General features: G+C 41.2%; 1 protein-coding gene across 1 annotated transcript; it reads right to left on the reverse strand.

Moving 5' to 3' along the window:
- Positions 1-894: 894 nt before the first annotated feature.
- Positions 895-13,586, reverse strand: LOC110955448 (alpha-tectorin-like). Its single transcript, XM_051939977.1, has 21 exons — positions 13,581-13,586; positions 13,229-13,507; positions 13,018-13,113; positions 12,673-12,865; positions 11,669-12,069; positions 11,003-11,579; positions 10,327-10,910; positions 9,577-10,129; positions 8,894-9,489; positions 8,546-8,703; positions 7,236-7,636; positions 6,923-7,119; positions 5,669-6,064; positions 5,309-5,592; positions 4,849-5,126; positions 4,654-4,773; positions 3,709-3,893; positions 3,458-3,618; positions 2,647-2,898; positions 2,333-2,492; positions 895-2,263 (listed from the first exon to the last, which is right to left on the reverse strand). The coding sequence occupies exons 1-21, from the start codon at positions 13,584-13,586 to the stop codon at positions 2,099-2,101; spliced, it is 6,042 nt and encodes a 2,013-aa protein (XP_051795937.1). The 3' UTR covers positions 895-2,098.
- Positions 13,587-21,260: the final 7,674 nt, after the last annotated feature.

Below are 21,260 nucleotides of genomic sequence, written 5' to 3' on the forward strand. Positions count from 1 at the left end.
GCTTTCACACTAAAACTGCCTCGTCATCTCACGTAGAGCTCAGCCACATGGTGTCCTTTAACAGACTTTACAATTAATTTGTTGAGAGATTTTCTTCCAACAAAGGATGCCTGCTAAATAATGACTTGCAGATATCAGTTCTGGAGTCAACTATATATTATTTGTCTGTTTCGCTCTCGCATTCATGTTCACACATCGTCTTTGAAAGCCTGAAAATACCACATAAGCCACAGGATTAATGTTGCAATGGCATGTTGTCAGAGGAGCTCAGCTATTACATGAGAAACACAGAGCAAAAAACAATGACTGCCAGGCAAATACAAAAAAAGGGTGTTGGTCCTCGAGCACAAACAATGAAAGAACGGATACGGTTTAGATTCATTCATAGACGTGCAGCTTTTCACATTTTTGTGTACAGCCAAGCCATGTGAAATAAGATCTGTGAAGTGTCTCCATAACTTACCTGAATCTGTCAGGAGACAACTAGAGAGTCTGTGCATCAGGTGAAGTGATATTGGACATGCTTTGAAGTTTTTGTGCTGCCCCACAACTCCATTGACAAATTACATGTTGTGGGTGCGTGGTAAGTGTTGTTATGTCTACTGTATGTTTCATCCCATAAAGCTAAGGACACACTGACTGACAATGATGGATTTCAAACCCCAAAAGAGAAGACGTGGGAGACATCAGCTCTGTCAGTTCGGCACAACAAAGAAGGTTCAAGACAAAAGAGAGGAACCTGACCTCCTGTATCATGGACAGCTTCTTTGTTAAATGGGAACCATCTTGTAGCGATGGTTTGAATTGATTGTAGCTATTGTTACATTTACATGTCCAGTGTAGAACTCTTTTGTGAGTATTTGTCGATGAAATTTCAAGAAACAACTTCAAATATTAAGTAAATACCATTTTTATTTAAAAATAAAAAAGATTCAAGGATGTTAATCGCCATCCAAGTATTTAATAATGTAAAGCCCCGGCTACATGTTTTGCTATATACACGCCACACAAACATTACTTCATTTTTCATTTCTCCTTCATTATTTATGCTTATCACTAATAAAATACAGACTTAGTGATAAATTAATTTTAAGCACCTAAGGATTCAGCTGATTACCATTATACTGAGTACATAAAGGTGAATAGTGAGTCATACAGTACGTGTATTTGAGCTTATGCTGCCCTCTAATGTTGCAAAGAAAAATCACCACAACCTGAGACAAACTGGGAGCAAATTTAACGAATGTGTTTCCACAAACTAGGAGACAACTTTTTCTGCCCTGCTCCATCATTCATCGTTCCCATTTGCATTTTATTTTATTGCTTTAAAACAAGCCCCTCTTTCTTCTTTAAGTGGATCGCAGCGGAGCAACATAACAAACGGTTCCTACATCTATGTTCTTTCATTAAGCTCCTGCTGACTGATTCATATGTTGTTGTGTAATCTGTATATACTCTTCTGTTTACTGTACGTTTGCCTGTGTTTGATCCTCCTTGAGCAGCGTTTTGCCTGTCAGCAAACTGACTCGGACTGATGTCGGCTGGCCTGAAGCAGTACTTGTTTTTCATTCTTTCATGCGTAGGAGGGACACCACAAACTTTGGAGATTTGGAGGTAAAATAAGGGCAAAAACAATGTTGTCACAACATTCATCTGAGAGTTTTTGCCTAACTATAAACTGGATGTTACGACAACTCGAACTGTCTCAGAGGAAGCTGGTTCATCTAATCTTGCATTGGGTACTACATTCACTTCAATGTGACGTTGGTATAAAGCCCCATTCTGATTATTGTTGATTAGCTTATTATTGTTGTTGTTTCTTTTAACCTTCTTGAGACATACTTACCTGTAATATGACTTAATATAACAGATTTAAGGATGAGAATATCTACAAAGCCACCATGATTACATTGATAAATATACACAGTAAACTGATTCTAACTTTATTATGCTGCATGATGATGCCCTCTATTGTTGTAAAGTAAAATTATTTCTACTTGCCCCATGACTATATAAAACAGGCCTCAAGGAAAAGGCCTTTCAATAAGAAATACAATCCCAGTTTCCAAGCTTAAAATATGAATAATCTCTATTCTCCTCAGAACAGAGTTTTAACGGTCAGCAAACTGACCAGCAGGGTCACCACCAGTGACGTCAACTGGCCTGAACCACTCTTCAGGACTATCGGTCCAACTGAGATGTCCACGCTGCCGCCGTGGGACAGATCCCTCAGAACTCGCCTGTGGTGACCCGGGTAGCAGTGCTGCAGGAAAACATCATTAGAAGCTCATCATCTCACTGCAGGCACAGACACAAACACGGTGCTACTTACAGCTGAGCAGTTGTTGTTCCTCAGGAAACACAGGCGGATCTGACAGTGCATGAAAAGGGATGAATAGTTGGTAAAGGAGAACATCTTGAAGGAGAATTGGGCCACAGTGGAGTTGCCGTTCTGCCGCATTTCCACTGTTCCATCTGCTGCATTGGGACACCTGGAGCAGAGAGACGGTGGTTGAAGTTAGTGTCACCAGAAAAACTATGAACTAACAAGGTTTAGTTGTAAAGAAGCAAGTGAGGAGAGATCTGATGACCGCTATTAAGAGCAAGAAATCAAAGTGCCAAGATAAGCTGCAGTAGCTGTTTTACTCTTCAGTGATGAGATCCCAGCGGACAGGGTAGCTTGCGATGTTGACTGGCGTCGCCCAGCAAGAATCCATAATGGTGGAGAACTGAGTTTGGTCAACTCTCTCTGTCCGCACCTCCACATAAACCCTCTCATCTACTTCTACGTCTATGGTTTGGTTGCCGATGAAGGGGAAGCGGTAACCAGCGTCCTGGTAGAGGATCATTCTCGTATGATACTCTCCATAACCAGATGGAAGCTTCTTCCTCACAATGCTATGAAAAAAACCACAAACACATAATGTGACAACACTCGAGCTCAATTGCCAAAAACCTGTCAGCGAGTTGTTCCTTCTCAGGAGCAGCACATTAATTAAAATGTAACACTTGTGCAGTGAGTGCAATTTGCATGAAGTGTGTTAGACTAAGTCTAGCTGGGAATCTTTGACACATTCATGTTTCATCAGAACAGAGACAGACTCCTCTGAATTTCATTTTGTATTGTTTGTTAATAAATGTGATTGGGAAGAAGCAAAATATTTGGGCATTCACAACAAATTTCCAACAACCAATGGCACCTTTTTAAATTTTTTATTAGTGTTATTACCGTTGACACTGACCAAAGACCCAAAAAAGCTGCAGATATACAGCAGCAAAGATTCCTCTGATACAATACATAAATATTAAAGCCCTGCTAGCACTGCACACATTTTTACATTTCACTATGAATAAATGTTTGCTATTTAAAAAAAACTGTCATAATTTTGATTTAAGCAGCACCACTGCAATCAAGGAATTAGTCAAATAAAACGTGCAGAGGAGATGGTTGAGTTACCTCTCTAGAGGGTTGATGCCCACAGCCATCGACAGGGCCGCATTTAGAGGATATTCACAGCAGAAACGTAAGTTGATGTTCCTCTGGCGGCTGATGATACCTCCGTGAGGATCCACATCACCCCGGATAGTATTCTCGTACATGAAATGGGTTCCATTGCTCTTGAAATAGGAATGAGAAATTGGATTTCAATTGATTATCTCTAATCTTACTCAGTCTACACTCATAACAGTCTAGTCTATGGACTGTACCCTGAGAACCGTCCCACACAGCTGGTCGTCGTTGTCAAAGTGGAACACCAGGCGTCCGTCCTGCAGGGTCGCGTTGCAGGAATCATCTCGGAGATGGAGGGCGCTGGAGTGGAAACCAGCTTCAAACAGCTGGCAGCGAGACACAGACATGGTGCCTGTACTGTTCTCACAAGTGATAACCGAGTCTGTGGAGGAATGATAGAAATAAAAATCACTTTTCGAGGTTTTGGATAGATAATCTCTTCAATTTATCCCCAAAGTGGGAGAAAATGTTGGAAAGTTCCCGAATACTAAAACTCTATGAAGCCATCAAATTGCACATGTACAGTGTCTATAGAGATTTTAGTATCTGGAAGATCCAATCACTGGTAAATCAGTACTGCTTGCCATAGCTACGGCATGAAAACAAAAAACACACACTGTGAAAGGTTACTAGAAAGTATTAGGGGACTAGTGAGTGAGGCCACCAAAACATCTATGACACCTCTGAAGGAGTCACAAGCTTCAGCAGCTCAGTTCGACATAAGGGAAGACTCTGAAGTCAAGTGTAAAAGGGTTGCACTTGTTGGCAATCAGACTAGATGCTATATTTAGTGGTCACCAAACACTCCATATCATCACAAACACACCATCCCCACACTGAAGCATGGTGGTGGCAGCATCATGATGTTGGGATGATTCTTGGCAGCAGGCCCTGGTCGAGGGTAAAATGAATGCAGCAAAATACATTGCCGTTTTTTTTTTTTTTGTGAATTCCTGTTGAAAAAGCCAAATTAAACTGACCACGATTCAATGCGGAAAAGCTACAAAAAGCTTTTTATAGTCACTGTACACGTGTCTATGCACATATCACTAACCATTGTGCTCATACAAAGCCCACTATAATGCCATTATCATTTCAGTGATCCAAACACAAAGCAGTTTATTGAAAAGAGCTGCCCTCACCGTAGCTCTCGTTGTTGGATCGATGATGGTGTTCGTCGCAGAAGCAGTCGTAAACACCGTCCTTCTCACCACACCACTCATTCTCTGTGCAGTCCAGCTCTTCACAAGGGTCTGATTCAGCTGCAGAAATAGTGAGATAAGACTCTAACTTCTTTCATTTATTATCCTGGATATATCAAGCCAGCGCAAACGTACCACACTGCAAACCGGAGCGCCAGTCAGTGATGTTTAACCCCAAAACAGAGCAGGTTCTCTCATAGGCTTCTACAGCAGAACACAGCATGCCGTTGGCTGGAGTGTAGAGGCAGAGATCGTAGACGCAGGAGTCGAAAAATAGCTGAGGGTCAGAGTGCAGGTGGCAGGGACTGAATGGGCCGCTGGTGTTGGTGATGACACTACAGAGCTCAGCGTACTCTGCCACAAAGGCACAGTTACTCAATCCATCGTCGCCTGTTTCATCAGTGGATCCACATCTAGAAAAGTCATTATATATTTAGCAGTTTAAGATATTTAACAGTCCATAGAATGTTGAACTACAAGGCCTGGTTTCCGAAATCTGTGTTAAAATGCAACGCTGTCAAGTTGACTTTATTTTCTTAATTAGGAATATTTTAGTGTGTAGATTACAAAACAAGTTCTTTATAGATCCTCTCACCCTGCTCGACTTGTGGGTGCCTTCCAGCTGCGTCCAAATTCATTGTCATTTCGCGCCACTGTGCCGTTGGGCAAGACTTTGTCATCTGACGAGTTGCCGTTGGAGTTCCCGCACATCCCAGTGACTCTGTTTCTACGCTGTGGGCCGATTCTGACCAGTAAAGTACTCCGGCCATCAAACTGGACAATCAGGTCAGATGAATTGAGGACTATGTAGCTTCCCTGTCTTACCACCTGAGCTAAGGTCCCCACAGTGGTGGGAAGAGATGTCGTGTTTCCATTCACCTGAGTGGATTAGAGATTAGAGAGATGTCAATTGAATGTAGAAAGTTGCTCAAATTGAAAATAATAAGGAGCTTACCTTCACTCTTTTGTTGGGTCCAATCCTGACATGCACATTCTCTGTTTGATACGTGATGTACACATCCACCGCAGAAACAAATGACACACGGTTGTTGCCACGGTGGTTATTGGTGGCTGCTACGTGAAACTGGGTTTCGCCGGTCCTGTTGCGCACACTCTCGGTAATAATGTAAGAGCACGTGCCCTGAAAGTGAGACACTACTCCATCAAAGCTGATGTAATGTGGATCTCCCCACACCGTGCAAGTAGACAGTGCATCATAACAGCCCAGCTGGCCATTTCTGATGGTGCACTGTTGTGTGGGAGTGCAAGATGCAGGAGAACAGCGCAGGTCATTGGGAGCACGACATTCACATCTCTGGGAGCAACCGTCTGTCCAGAAGGCTTCACCAGCCTGGAAGAATGTGACAATAAGAGATGTGTGCATGAGAAATACTGAGCTCATGCTTCATTGAGAGAGCTACTGAGAAGAAAGGGAAATGAGACAATAAAACGGTTATTGCTCCATGTAGTCTGTCACACGTTTGCAGTCAGGCGAAGCACCTTGTACTTACTGTGAAATGGTAATTGCGAAGGTACATTGTTTGGAATCACGTTTGTTTTTTCCCTCTTGTCGAGCTGCAACTCACTCCTGTCACTTATAGTATCATTTAAATGCTTGATAAGATTAAAATGAGATCAAAAAAATATTCGGTAAAAGATGATAAAGTATCACCTGTGACATTTGTTTGCCCTTTCCTAACTTTTTTTTTTCTCTGACATGATATCACTCATACCACATTTAAAAATACAGATAATTGAAACAGACAAGTGGTAAATCTCTCATCCATGCACAGTGTTGTCTCTCTGCCTGTGGTTATCAGGCTTGCTGACACTTCCAGCAGCTGTGTGAAAGGCACAAACTGAAGCTACAGTCAGAAAGGTTCACTATTAATGATCTCACTGCAGCTGCTGCCACAGTTTGGGGGTTAGTGCATGAAATGATATTTTTAGACCCAATATATGCGTACATTATGCAAACAATTAAATAGCATTGGCATCATATATCAGAAGATTATGTAGCCAGCTAAAGCAATTTCTTATGACTATCCTAACGTAGCAAAATATTGTGCAATAACTTAATGAAGGTAAATGAAGAGTATGTTTTTCGTTGAAGGGAGCAAAGGAATTATTGTGACATCTACATTACAGGAGAGCTGCACAGTGAAATGCTCTTATTTGCAGAGATTTAAATGAACTGTGCCTGACTCACATCATAGTAGAAGCCGTTGTGTTGGCAGCCACAGCTTTGCACAGGGACACACCTCAACCCACTCCTGACGAAACCTTCATCACAGAAACATCCCTCAGAGCATCCTTGCTCACAGGTGGCATTAGTGCTGCTGGCACAAGTGCGACCACAGTCTGTTCCACACAGCTCATAATGACTGTTGGCTGCACAGTCCAGTCCTTAATAAGCGAGGAAACAAATGATAGATGTCAGCTGGTTAAAAACAAAAACTATCCACGAGCTCAGATCATATGTAGATGCAATTTGTGAAAAGAATTTTTTTTGGTTGACTCACTGCAGGTGGTGTTCTGTCTCCAAGGGAAGATGCGAACATCAGCAGCCTGACAGGCGCTGACGTATGACTGAATGGCCCTGCACAGAAGGTCTTGGTTTCGATTTCCAGACACACATACGTCAAACACGCAGTCGGTGAAATACGGCGCCGGGTCCACCTGCTCGTGGCAGAAGCTGAGGGGGCCTTCAGCTGCTTTGATCACCTCACACTGAGCTCTGGCGGGCTGTTCATTGGTGCATCGAGGGCAGGAGGAGCCGCAGCCGTCACTGCAGGTGTAGTTACCTGGTACCTTCCAGGACGCCCCGAACGCATGAGGAGTGGTGACTGTTGTTCCGTTTGGAGAGTGGTACTCATCATTTGGGTTTCCGTTGAAGTTTCCACAAAGTCCGCACATTTGTCCACTGATGAAGACAGAAAGTCAAACTTTAGTTACATAACAGTTCATGTGCATATTAGCGATGAGTGACCATTTAGATAACAGGAAACAGTGGTACAAATGGATACTCAAAGAAATAAATGCAACCAAAATGTAAAAAATAAACAACAATAAAATTTTTACTTAATTAACATGTCCACATCCTGTTTTTTATGCCAGAAGAGACATCATGAGCGAAATAGATCATGGGATTTTCCTCTCTGAAATGCAGGACAGTGATAACTGTCTCAAAAACACAGATTAAGACTTCTGGGGTTTTATATGTAACAAACCGAAGGAACCAGTCCTGTTGGATTGAGCTTTCTGTATCATTATTCTTCTTAGGAATTGGTTTCTGGTACAAACATGCATGGCTGAACAACCCTGATAATACAGCTTGACTTTGTGGAGCACAGCTTAGTTTTACAGTGTTTGAGCAGAGCGGTAGGTGAGCTGGTGTGCTGGAACTGCAGTGAACTGCAGAGGAGTGAGTTAAGAACATTTTAAAGCAGGTTAAAGGTTTTGTAGGATATTAAAACCACTGTAAGACATAAGAGGATGGAAATAAACCATCCTAATTATGTAATTTTGATACACAGAGATGAGCTCTAAAGGTCCTCGTGAGGATAGTTCTAATGGCTTGAAGTATAAAAACTAAAATCTTTTGTCCAGCACTTGGGAACAAATAAAAGAGGTTCATATATTGTAAGGAAGTCAGACAAGAAGATTGGTACAAACAACACCATGAACTAATCTGAATATGAAAATGTTTTTTTCTTAAAATAGGTGTAATCTGTTCTCCTGTGCTAGTCAAATCTTGCATGCCAGAGTTCCTGTGGGCTGAGACAGGTAATTATTCAACATATGTGAGTCATTAATATAAGTTGAGCTGCACCTGTAATTTGAAGGCAGGGAGACAACCACTGTACTCCATCCATCGTACGAGACACTCAGACCAAAATCCGAAGTGACAAATGTTCGAGATCCACTTGCATAGATAGATACACGACTGCCATTCAAGAGAACTGGTAAATTACCTGTTATTCCATTTACCTAAAGAATTGAAAAAGAAGAATTTTCATTTGTAACTGGCAGACAGTGCACTTTTGTGGTTGATATCCATATTTATATATTTGAACTTACTTAGCTACATAGACTATGTCAGTTGTTCACTGCTGATTTTTTGTAAACAGTGGTCTACAGTGAACAAAGCATGGTTTGGAATGGAAATGGTTCAGCTCACCTCTACTACACCCCTCCTGTGCCTGGACATGTGTACTTGATAGCCCCACACATTCACAAAAACCTCAGCTGTGATTGAAACTGGCAACCCATTCCATGGCTCATTCTTAGCTTCCACAGAAAATTGGTGGAGCCCATGAGTGGCGTTGCAAAGAGTGGCCAGGACATAGCGGCAGGTTCCCTGAAAGTCATAGGGCTTCCGATCAAAGGTGAGATAATGGGGGTCTCCAGATGCAGAGCAGGTGCCACGAGGGATGTCGTGGCAGCCCAACTCACCTGCCACAACTCGGCAGGACTGCTGGGGACCACAGGAGTTGTTGACGCAATGGACCAGCCCAGTAATGCTGTTACAGGTGCACAACTGCTGACATTCTCCATCCAAGAACTGCTCACCACCTTCACGATAGCGTCCGTTGTGATAGCATCCACAGGATGTTGGTGGCACACACTGATTGCCATTGAGGACAAACCCATCATCACACTGGCACCCATCCTGGCACTGAGTGACACAGGTGAAGGGGAAAGAGAGGCTTGGGCAGGCAGACGGACAAGAGCTTCCGCAGAGCTCATAATGGCTGTTTGAAGGACATGTTTGTGCTAGAGAAAAACAAAAAGTTTACTTCAGAAAAGTTAATGAACATGTTTATATCAAAGCCATCCTCACCAAAAGCAGTATGGACTTACCACAGGCAGTTGCGTTTCTCCACTGTCCTAAGGTAACGCCCCTCTGTTGACACATGAGTACGTAATCTCTAAGGACCTCACACAATGCTGATGCTGGATCTGTAGAGCCCCTGAGTATGTTCACACATGTATCCATCTGCTGCTGTGGGTCCACTGTGGCGTTGCACGGTGCAAAGGGCCCCTGTGGTGAGGTAAGAATGCCGCAGTACTCACTGGAACTGTAATTGGTTGTAGAATTGTGATTGATGCTTTCCACGCACTGTGCAGCAAGGGAGCCATTTCGCCAACTGTCCCCAAAGGCCTGAGAACTGTTGACCAGTGTACCGCTGGGTGTGCGGAAGTCGTCACGTGGGTTACCATTGTTGTTTCCACAGAGTCCACCCAGTGAACTGTTGTAGCTACTGGGTACAGTGAGACGAATAAAGCGAGGCCAGACTGTCTGCACAGTTACACCAAAAGAGGTGTGAAGGATGATGCTGTGAATGCTGCTGTGGTAGATGTGGATTCGGTTGGAAGCAGAGCTGAAAGGTAGTCTGATCAGCTGACCATCAACCTAAACATTTAAACAGCCAATGTCAAATTTTGGAGTGACCAGAATTTTTGGTTTTCATGAAAAAATAAAACAAGAAAGTCAAACAAAAGTTTAAATCCAAGAGTACAACTACAAATAGAATTGTTTATTGTGTAATTTTACTCTGGTGTGACTAAACATTTTTCACATTTATATTGGAAAATATTTCAGTCGTTTACCTGAACTTTGCTGCTCGGTGCCATCTCAATGGAGACTTGTGTTCCCTCTGCCTCAATCTTTAGCACATTGGAAAAACCCTGCTGGCGTCTTGGCACTCTTTCTGTTGTTACCACAAACTGCGATTGATTAGACGATCCTATGACTTTGGAAACGGTCAAGCGACAAGCCCCAGGGTACTGGTATGTCAGTCCATCAAACGTACGATATGACCCTGAGCCCCTTATCCAGCAGGTTGCGTAGCTGTTTGGTCTGCATCCTCTTTCTCCATCCTCCACGTTGCATGACTCAAGTGGGCCACATCTGTGGGAGAGACAAGTCATGGAGCCAAAGCTGCAGCTACAGCGTCTTCCACAATCATTGTCGAGTATTACGGTTTCTCCAGAGCGGTAGTAACGACCCTCAAAGCTGCAGCCACAGTCAGAATGACGGACACAGACCCCTCCACTGAGGACGTAGCCTGGATTGCAGATGCAGCTCTCCTGGGCAGGGAGAGGACAGTTGTCGGTGGAGTTGGGATTAACACAGGTAGGTGGACATCCTGTGCCTTGGGACTCAAAGTGGCTGTTTGCTGGGCATTGGATTTCTAGACAAATTCAAACAACATCAATCTTAATATCGTGGAAATCTTATCGTGATGCTATTTTTGAAATAATTTTGAATGACAGATAGGCCTACCACAGAATCCAGATCGTCTCCAGCTTTGCGGCAGGATTCCATTTTGTTGACACTGACTTGCATACACATTCAGAGCTTGACACAAAATGGGCTGATACCCTCCCCCTACACACAGATCATATACACAACTGTCCACATAGCTCTGTGGGGGAAATTGTTGATGGCAAGCAGCAAAAGGTCCAGGCGTGCTCCCGAGGATACCACAATGAGCAGCATTGCTGTATAATGCTGTCTGAGTGTTAGTGCAGGCAGCACAGTTCAGGCCTCCACATCGCGCCCCACATCCAGGCTCATCATCCCCAGACACTTGCCAACTGTTGGCAAAAACCACATCAGAGGTCACAATCTGGCCTTGGCGGGTCCGAAAGTCATCTCCACGGTGATTGTTGAAGTTTCCACATAGTCCACATGTTGCGTTGAAGTAGGTGTGGGGCACGCTGATTCGGACATAATGATTAGCATCATAAGAGACCTCCAAGCCAAAGTCGGTGCTGATGACCACAGAAAAACCTGACTCATAAACCTGGATGGTGCCATTGCTAAGAGAGAACGGAGTTGCTGCAAAGCTTCCGTTAACCTGTAATCACACCAGGATACAAACACAGATCTAAAAATGTGATCAAAACTAAAATATTCCGCAAAAGAACAATAGTTCTCACTACTTACCTTGGCCTCACCACGACGTCCTTTTACAAGCTCAATGGTTTCATTGTAGACATGAACTCTGACCATTCGTGTCCAGGAAACACGAGTGCTGCCCCGGTGTTCGTTCTTGCCCTCAACTCTGTAGTAGGGCAACCCATTTTTGCATTGCTCTGAGAGAACATAGGTGCAGGTGCCCTGATAGTGAAACACTGTGCCATCGAAGGTGTAGTAATGTGGATCACCGCTTATGGTGCAGGTGCGTCTCTGCACCGTCTGGCAGGCAAACTGAAAGGAGGTTGGCCGGCAGATTTGTGAGAAGGAGCATGGCTGGTTGCGACACTGTAGGCCTGCTGAGGTGCAGGTGCACTTCTGAGTACAGGTGCGGTCACTCCAGAAGGAGTCACCACGCTGCACAGTTGCACCTTTGAAGAAAATTTAAAGGACAGTTCTTTGAAAGGTTTTGACATCAGTCTGCAAACATTTTTACTGTTTATGGTTCCTGAGTCATCCTTTAGGTAAGCTGCTGTAGTCCTAAACTGCTGGGGGATTCCCATGATGCAATGAAAACCTGATCTTTTCTCTTCCCATACAACTACATACCACCATCTTTCTCATAGTTTTTGTCTTGTCCTCTCTGCAGGTATTTTTGGATCTAGAGCTACATGTTTGTGATCTGCAGTTACTGGCTTCACCAACATCCAAAGTGTTTATTATTCCTTCTTCCATTGTTATCTGTTTCTATCTGTGATCCTATTTTCACCCTTACCCTAACCCCAGTCAGTCGAGGCTGACATTCCCCCTCCCTTAGCCTGGTAATGCTGACAATTTTTCCTTCCAACTGTCGCCAAATGTTTGCTTAAAGTGAATCCAAAGTTTCTTGAATTGTGAACTGGTTGTATATAAATGAATTGAATTATATAAAACATTTCATTTGTTTGGCGGCATTCGTGGTATTATTTTCCCAGAGTAGCAACAGGAAATGAAGTGAGACAGAAGAGGATCTATCCGTCTGTCTTACCACTTACCGTTGAAGGTGCAGCCTCTTGATCCACTGTCCACCCGGAAAGCAAAGCGACCAGGTAGGCCGACGTTGCTCAGGCGTGCAGTTTGAACGAACCGTTGCAGAGCTGAGGTGACTGAGGGAATGCTAGTTATATTACCCAAGTATGTTCCAGGGATGGAGAAATGGTGAGTAGAGTTGTTGGTGTCGTATCCCGCCTGAAAATTATATGTAGCACAGATCAAATGAATCACAGGTTTTTTTTTACTTGCACTGTGGCATTAATGCATTTCAATTTAGTTTAGAGATGGCAACTAAAAAAAAAGACATGCTCCACAATGCAATCCATTTAATTTTTTAGGGTTCTAACCTCTACTCCTCTTCTAGGTGTGGCGATTGTCCCATAGTTCATCAGTACAAATGAGTACCGGCCATCAGAGATCAAGACTGCCTGGAATGTTGTTCGCTAAAAAAAAAAAAAAAAAAAAAAAAAGACTTGGTGTTATTGAAGTATGCATATTAATGGTTAAAACAGACATTGACATTATATGTATGTTCTTATTTTGAAAGAGGCAACTTACTGTTCCACTATACGAATAGTAGGCCACCTCATACCATGTCGCTACGAAAACCCAGCTGGCAGTAAAGCTCAGTCCTGGGAAGTACGCATTAATGTGTCGTGTAGCTTGTTGGAGAACGGTGCCGCTGGTGTATTGCATGTAATTGATCTGACCATTGCCTCTGTTGTCTATGTCTGTCCAGAATGGAGCAATGATGTCTCTGGATCCATACATCGGAAACCTTTGAGGTATGTAACTATACCATGGTGCATTAAAGGTCAGATGTCCGTTGTGGTTCACCTAGAAGAAAAAAAAACAAAAAACCCACTTGTTACTAACATAGCGTTAGTGGGTGTTTACTCCAGTCACTGACAATCATATGTTATGTACAGCTGCAGTTATTACATATGCGACAACATACTGACTACACTTATCTAATACTTGTCATTATTGAATGATTTATGTTTGAAGCATTTAGGTAAAAGTGAAATTAAACAGAAATGACTACTATTTTTATTGAAAAATACTGCATTTGTTGCTTTGCCAAGTTTTTTTAAATTTATCTGTTTTGTATATTCACAACTCAGATCTTGAGTTGTGACTGATCTGCCACCAACTGATGAACATTTAAGTCCTCCACAATTCCTAGCAGCCTTCAAAGAAGGCAGATGTTGTAGACTGCCAAAATTGTTTTTTTACATACATAAATCTGATTGTAGGTATGTCCGAAATAAACAAAAGGTCGAAGCAGGGTAATCCTAGGAGAACTTCCATCGTCTGATCGAGCGCTTGTTGTCCCAGCAGTTGGGTAGAGGGTTCCTTGAAAGAATGAAGAAGTCCATCAATATTTGTCCTGTTGATCACTTAACATTTGAAGAGTTCATTTGCAAAAACAGGTAACTCCATTTTATAAATTTTCAGAAAACTATTTTTTTATTGTTTACTTGAGATAATAATAATAATAATAATAATAACACTAATAATTTATTTTTTCTATATTTTGTCATGTATTTTTCAACTGAGTCAAATCCACTCAACTTCAGTTTGATTGATATCTCAAGTAAACAATAAAAAAAGTTTTCTGCAAATTTATCAAAACGGAGTTATCTGTTTTTGCAAATTAACTCTTCATTTTCTAGCTTACCCCAGCAAACCATTGATATCCATGTTTTTTTTTGTATCATAATCATTCTTTTAAACTCCACATACTGAGGATAAGTGACCAAAATACCAAAAACATGAAAAAAATCTTAAAATATAGAAGCAGATTGGCTCTGTGACTAAAAATCAACAGAGAGAATGAAACAAGTTCTTCGGATCTATCATTCCTATGCAGTGAGCAACCCACATCAGCCACCTGACGGAAAAATGTCAGGTCGGCCGGTTTACCGCTTAATCCTGGCTCGTCAGTCAACTGTCTGACACCAAAGAAAAGTGTTTGCTTTGCTGTAAGCCAAAGTGTGGTAAACAGCCAACTTTCATGCCCTCAGTGTTTACTGTGCTATATGAACATCCCTCCAGCTCTTTAACTAGCGCTACATTCTATCATGGGCCATAAATGTGCACTGTTGCAGCAGAATTCATGTAAACATGCATATCTGAACATTTTAAAACAGAATTATTATACCGAAATCTTGCAGGTGAAATCTTCAATTCAAAACTATTTATTCCTGCCATAAAACACACTTACTACAGCAATTTGTCTTCACTGCAATTTGCTGGTAAAATCTAAAAATAGAAATTATTAAAAGTACCTGTAAATTGAGGCGTCACCCCACCTATGAAACAAATGCATACATATAAATGGACAAAAATCCAGGACTAATAGCATCAATAAATCAAAATTGCATAAACACATGTCAACACAAACGGAAGTGAACTGAATTTAATTAAAAACTTACTTATCATCCCCAAAAGCAGCACAAGCAGTATGATTTGACCTGCCATTGTTCAACACTCAAAAATCAAACCTGAACAAAACCAGAACAAACATAATAAATCAAATCAAACAAAGCAAAAAAATGAGAAAGCACTCAGCAGGTAAATAACAATGCTGCATAAATTTGACCAAAGTTTGCTGCATAATTTATAAAAGCAAAGATTTTTACATTTAAATACAACAAAGATGTTCATAGCAAACAACATTTCACCTTAAAATGTCTGTGAAATTGAAACATTGCTTCATTAAATGCAGTTTTATTGAAAGAGATGCTTTCTTTCTCAATAAAAAGTTAAAATTGAGTTGAAAATAAGTGTCACTTTTTCAATGAAATATGATAATTATGCAGCTTAGCATACTGGAAATAAAGTTTCCCTTAAACAATACACAAAATAAATTAATTACCTTTTCACATGTGCTTCTTTCCTTCATATGCATCTCATCTAAATAAGCAGCACTGCGAGAAGATTTTATACATCCAAAGCTGGCACGTCCCACAAGGGTGTTGTTTTAGTTAGGTGTATCTGATGGATAAAGTCGCTTCCTCATAGCAACTCATCATGCCACTGAGCATTGATATCAGAGAAGATTATTCAAATCAATGTCACAAGAAATATTCTACCAAAGACTTGAATACTTAGTTTAAAGTGTTAACAATGCAGGTGTCTTGACACTTGAACTTATTTTTACTGCAGGGCTCCACACTCTGAACAAAATGGTTGCATTCAAATCTCTTTTGAGGGTGTGAGTTAAAAATTCAAGTGGTCCCATTGGTGCGAGGTCATGATGATCATTAAACTGGTGTGGCGCTAACTGGTGCAGGCGGCTACTGTGTGTTTTAACCACAGTGGTGGAAAACGAGAACCTCAGTGCACTGTGGTATTTACACTTAAAAACGTGGTCTTTCATGAAATGTGGAGCGCACCGACATGCACTGTTTTTTTCTGCTCATAGAAAAAAATCACTCGGTTTTATCTGGGACAAATCTGACACGAGAATGCCCTTGTTTACTCATTTTTTGGTCACACACCTGTCTGAGGACCACAGCCTGTAATGTGGGGCATTTACACTGGTAAATTGTAGAGTTTATTGATAAGAAAACGTTCAGCAAGTGATGTGTTTCAGCTGTGCGAAGTGCGATCAGATGAGAATTTAAACAGCCATTAAATTAGCAGCAAAACAGAAGAGCATTTAGTAGTTTTCCTATAAAGTTGAGTGGAATAACAACACCAAAACATCGACTCGATTTTTGTGAAACGGTGTTTTTTCTTGTCAGTGTTATCAGCTGAGATCACTTGACCTCTTCCTCCATCTCATCAAGGTAACTCAGAATCTTGAGATGGCTTGATAAACAACAAACAAACATATCTTACGCACCATAAGTGACACCTTGGAGTTCCGGTTTTACTTCCTCATATTTGGCCTCTGAAGTTTAAGCCTCCACCTCAGTGCAATGCCTGTAAATGAAACTCTAAAATTAAACTCTATGGAAACAATGGCTCCTTGAAGTCTGGCAGAACATCAAGTTTCATGGTATTTTTTTAGTAGTAGCAACTGTTTTTTTCTATTCAATCATTTTTGTAGTTGGGGTGGTGAGGTTTAAATCATCCAATACTAACTGTATCTAAACCATAGAGGAAAGTCAATCGCTGCACTGGGTTGCTTTGCAAGGTGCTGACAAAAATACTTCAATGTGTGAGGACTTTATTTGACTCTGATTGGAACAATAGCATGACTGTACTATCAAAAGCAGTAGCATTATTCTGTACTGAGCACAACTCCTGAGATGCTGTGTCAGTCAAGGAAGAAAAGAGTGTGTGGCAAGGCTACCTACTTGGTGTGTGTGCGCTTGAATGGAAAGTAAAAACTGTGGCGAAGGATCCACCTCAGCGGTTTGTGGTTTAAAAATTCTTTTAGCCTCATTTTATTAGTCACTAGGTCAACATTGCAGTTTTGTTCCTGTTTAGAGATAAATTATTGCTCACCTCCTTACAATGGAAAAGTGATAACAGGAGGAACTATTTATCTAGGTGTTTCCCCACATGGTTCCTCAGTGCCCTGCCGTGTCTCAGCACCGTGTTGTGTGTATGTGTGTGTGTGTTTTGTGAGTGTGTGTGTGAGCGCATGTGTATATATATCTGGAAGCGGGATATTGTTGGTTATACTATGTTTTTTATTCTCTCTGTTGTTTTATTCTTTTATTTTGTGAAGCACTTTGTGTTGCATTTTAAATGGATGAAAAGTGCTATATAAATAAAGTTTGATTTGATTTGATTTGATATCTCTGAGGTTACTGTGGAGAAGCCGTCACTACGCTGCATATCGGTTTGGAAGTAATGTTTCCCAGTTATAAGCTAAATCATCACGGGGTTTATTTACAAGCAGATTTTTTTTCCCATTATGACATTGGCAGGGCATTTTTGATTAAAGTCCATGTAAACAATAATTTTATGAATTCATTTATTCACATTTATAACTAGAAAAGCACTCGGAGAGCGCAGACCTCCGCCAGGCCATCTGTTTGTCTGTCTGTCTGTTTGTCTGTTAACAGCATAACTCAAAAAGTCATGGACGGATTTTCACCAAATTTTTACAGAATGTCCGGAAGAGCAAAAGTAACAATCGATTAGATTTTGGAGGTGATCCGGATCACTGTCTGGATCCAGGATTTTTTTGAAGGATTCTGTACAATTGAGAGATGGCCGCCAAAATCCTGGATTTCAGACTTCAGACGTCTCTGAACACTCAGTTTCCGACTGTTTTTTGCAACCAGCTGATGCAAGCTGATGGCTGTTTGCTCCAAGCATATGTAAGTACATGTTTTTACAGAATACTTGTGCAGGAATCTAGTCAGCGCTACAGAAGAGATAACATACAGCCATTTTGTGACGGCAGAAACATCTTACATGCGATGCTATCTTTAGCATTATCTGACACCAGATTTGTTTCCCTTCAGTCAGCATTTTGCCGTTTCCCCCGTGTACATCGATTAACAAGGTCAAATACAGAAAATTTGCATACACGGCTAGTGATTGAAAGACTAAATTCACTGTCATGTCACAAATAGGCAGGTTCTAGCTGTGATATTTACCAGACACAGACATTTTCTGCAGTCTTTGCTGCAGCAGATGTTCATGCCATTTGCTCTCATATTGTGGATTCGATGAGAGCTTGACAAGTTGCCATTTGCAATCAAGAACAAGAAATGATGTTGTTTAACATGTGTTACTTTTACTTTCCTTTTGGAAATTGCATACTTGCAGCAGGTTGACACTATGCTCACACCTTAAGGCTTCTGCAAAGTGTGCGAATCAGAGGAGAGTGTGCTTGTAGGGAGACACAGGCATTAAAATGGCTTGTTTTAGATAAGTGATGAGCTGAAGGGCTGTATAAAGGGGCAACGTTACTCTAGTGAAGTATTAGGCTAGGCATCTCCAAAAATTAGGAATACTAAAGGCATTTTAAATGCTACAGTTCAAATAGAAAATTAATTGAATTCAAAAGAGAACATCAAATAAATTATGTGTATGCACACAAAAGTTGGAAGTTTTCCCTTCTATTGCTTTTCAATCTACACTCAACAAAAATATAAACGCAACACTTTTGTTTTTGCTCCCATTTTTTTAATGAGATGAACTCAAAGATCTAAAACTTTTTCCACATACACAGTATCACCATTTCTCTCAAATATTGTTCACAAATCTGTCTAAATCTGTGATAGTGAGCACTTCTCCTTTGCTGAGATAATCCATCCCACCTCACAGGTGTACCATATCAAGATGCTGATTAGACACCATGATTAGTGCACAGGTGTGGCTTGGAAATATCTCAAGTAGGTGTGTAGCACTTCTGTGACATGAGAAATGAAACTATGTGCCCTAATGAAGACAAAGTAAACAGCTGTTTAAAAGCCAACATAAACAATAGAGGCACCTAAAACAACTATGTGACCTTGTTGCCCAAAATGGTAACAGGATTAAGTGTGGTCTCACAGTCTTGTATATTTAACAGATGCATTTATCCGGGGTTGTACTTGCAGTGACAAACTTTTTTTTTTTTTTTTTTTTTTTTGGGTAGAAGCAATCGCATGTCGTTGTCCAATCAATTTTTGAAGCCTTATTTCAACATCACAGTGACAGGGAGATGAGATACGAAACAACACAAAGCAATAAGGAAACACATGCCAGAAATAATCAGATGACAGATGAGTTTATGGTCAGGCTTTTCCCCATCAAGAATGTTCATTGGCATTTAGGGCAGCGTACTGGCAGTGTGACAAGTTAAACCTGTGTGGGCAGTTGGCCTGCGGTTTCGAGTAAAGAGCTTCGTTAAAAAAAGAAAACGGGACCAGAAAGGTTACAACACCACAAATAGGTAGGCAGGACTGAGAGCGCGTGTAATCAGCTCATGTCCGATGATTTCAGTTGGCGCTGTGTCATTCAGTCTGGACCACTTTGTTCATAAAGTTTAATTCGCCAAAATTTGTTGCTTCTCTCCATTTGTCTCCCTTTACATTCCACGTCTCTTTTCAGCTACTTACATGTTTATTTTGAAGTTGCCTGGCATGTCTTTGGTGCTTGCTTATTGCACCTTTTGTAGACATTAAGAATTCTTGCGTAGCTTAAGAGCAAAACTGCTCTGCTGCGTCCACATTACTGAATTACAATTTAATGAATCGTTATCTTTATGTGTTTGAATATCTTGTGTGATGGATTTTATTAAACCACAACCTGGAAAGAATAAAGTTTTATTTTTTCAAACTGAAAATTGGTCAGTTTCAGCTGGAAAGCAGCAGCAAGTTTGATAAAAATGTTTGTTGCTCAGTGATGCCCAGTCAGCAGAAAAGTGCAGATCAATTTTTGACTTTATGAAGCTGTACTTTTTGCTGAATGGGAAGTGATATGTGATAGTATTCTTTCTTTTCTTCCTTGAGGTAAATCAGGGTCAAGAATGGAAAATTGAAACCAGCGAAATGTGCGACATGACCTTAACCACAATCAAAACCATGCAGACTGCAGGAAGCCAGAGCAGCAGATTTTTTTTAGGTGAAAATTAATTTCTTTGACCCAAAAACCCAAATTAAATAAAATTTCTTTTATTCTTTGATTGAAGGAAGCAAATTGGAAACCTGGTCAATTGCAAATAAACATTTCAATATAAATGCACATTTTTTTCTGCTACATGACGACAATTATTTGATCCTCCTGTTGTCTTAACAGCCCCTGTGCATACAGCGAGAAATACTGATTTTAAAGTGGCTACAAAATGTTTTTCTTTCATTTGAATTGCAGTTACATAACATACAGAAACTGTTGTTGCTGCAGAAACCTGCAAATCTTATCTAGGAATCTATACTCTCGGAGTCTAATCTGTTCCAGTAACACCTTTGCACGGCAGCATCAGCAGATGGTGACGGTGGAGCTGCAGCTGTTTCGCTTTCTGTCCTGCTGAATTTATCAAACAGCTATGTAACAATACCATCACTAAACATCCATCCATCCATCCATTCTCTATACACCGCTTTATCCTCACTAGGGTTGCGGGGGGTGCTGGAGCCTATCCCAGCTGACTCGGGCAAAGGCAGGGGACACCCTGGACAGGTCACCAGTCTGTCGCAGGGTTGCATATACAGACGAACAATCACTCTCGCATTCACACCTACGGGGAAATTTTAGAGTAATCAGTTAACCTCAGCATATTTTTGGACTGTGGGAGGAAGCCGGAGTGTCCGGAGAAAACCCACGCATGCTCAGGGAGAACATGCAAACTCCATGCAGAAGGACCCCAGGCCCACCCATCACTAAACAATGAAATGTAAAAACAAAACTTCAAAGTTGCTGATAAAAAGAAACTTTTATTCAGGGGATCTCCAGAACCTTTCCCATGATGCTGCCCTTCCTTCATGTGGCATCAGATCAAAGTTGATGCTGGCGTGTCACATACCAGCATACTGCACCATGACCAGTATGTGCTATGCTGCATGTTCTGAATTCAACTGAAGCATCAAAGCCAGTACTCCATCTAACACAGTTCAGATAATAATCAGTAAGGCATATAAAACTTGATTTCACGCCTTAAGATGAATCTTAATGCTGTGTTAAGAAACAGGTGACT

Source organism: Acanthochromis polyacanthus, chromosome 19, assembly GCF_021347895.1.
Source record: "Acanthochromis polyacanthus isolate Apoly-LR-REF ecotype Palm Island chromosome 19, KAUST_Apoly_ChrSc, whole genome shotgun sequence".
NCBI classification, from domain to species: Eukaryota; Metazoa; Chordata; class Actinopteri; family Pomacentridae; genus Acanthochromis; species Acanthochromis polyacanthus.

Coding starts and splice junctions, on each gene's coding strand:
- LOC110955448 (XM_051939977.1), bottom strand. Junction 4,774..4,848: donor GCGCTCCGGTTTGCAGTGTG/GTACGTTTGCGC, acceptor CTATTTCTGCAG/CTGAATCAGACCCTTGTGAA. Junction 2,899..3,457: donor GGCATCAACCCTCTAGAGAG/GTAACTCAACCA, acceptor TTTTTTTCATAG/CATTGTGAGGAAGAAGCTTC.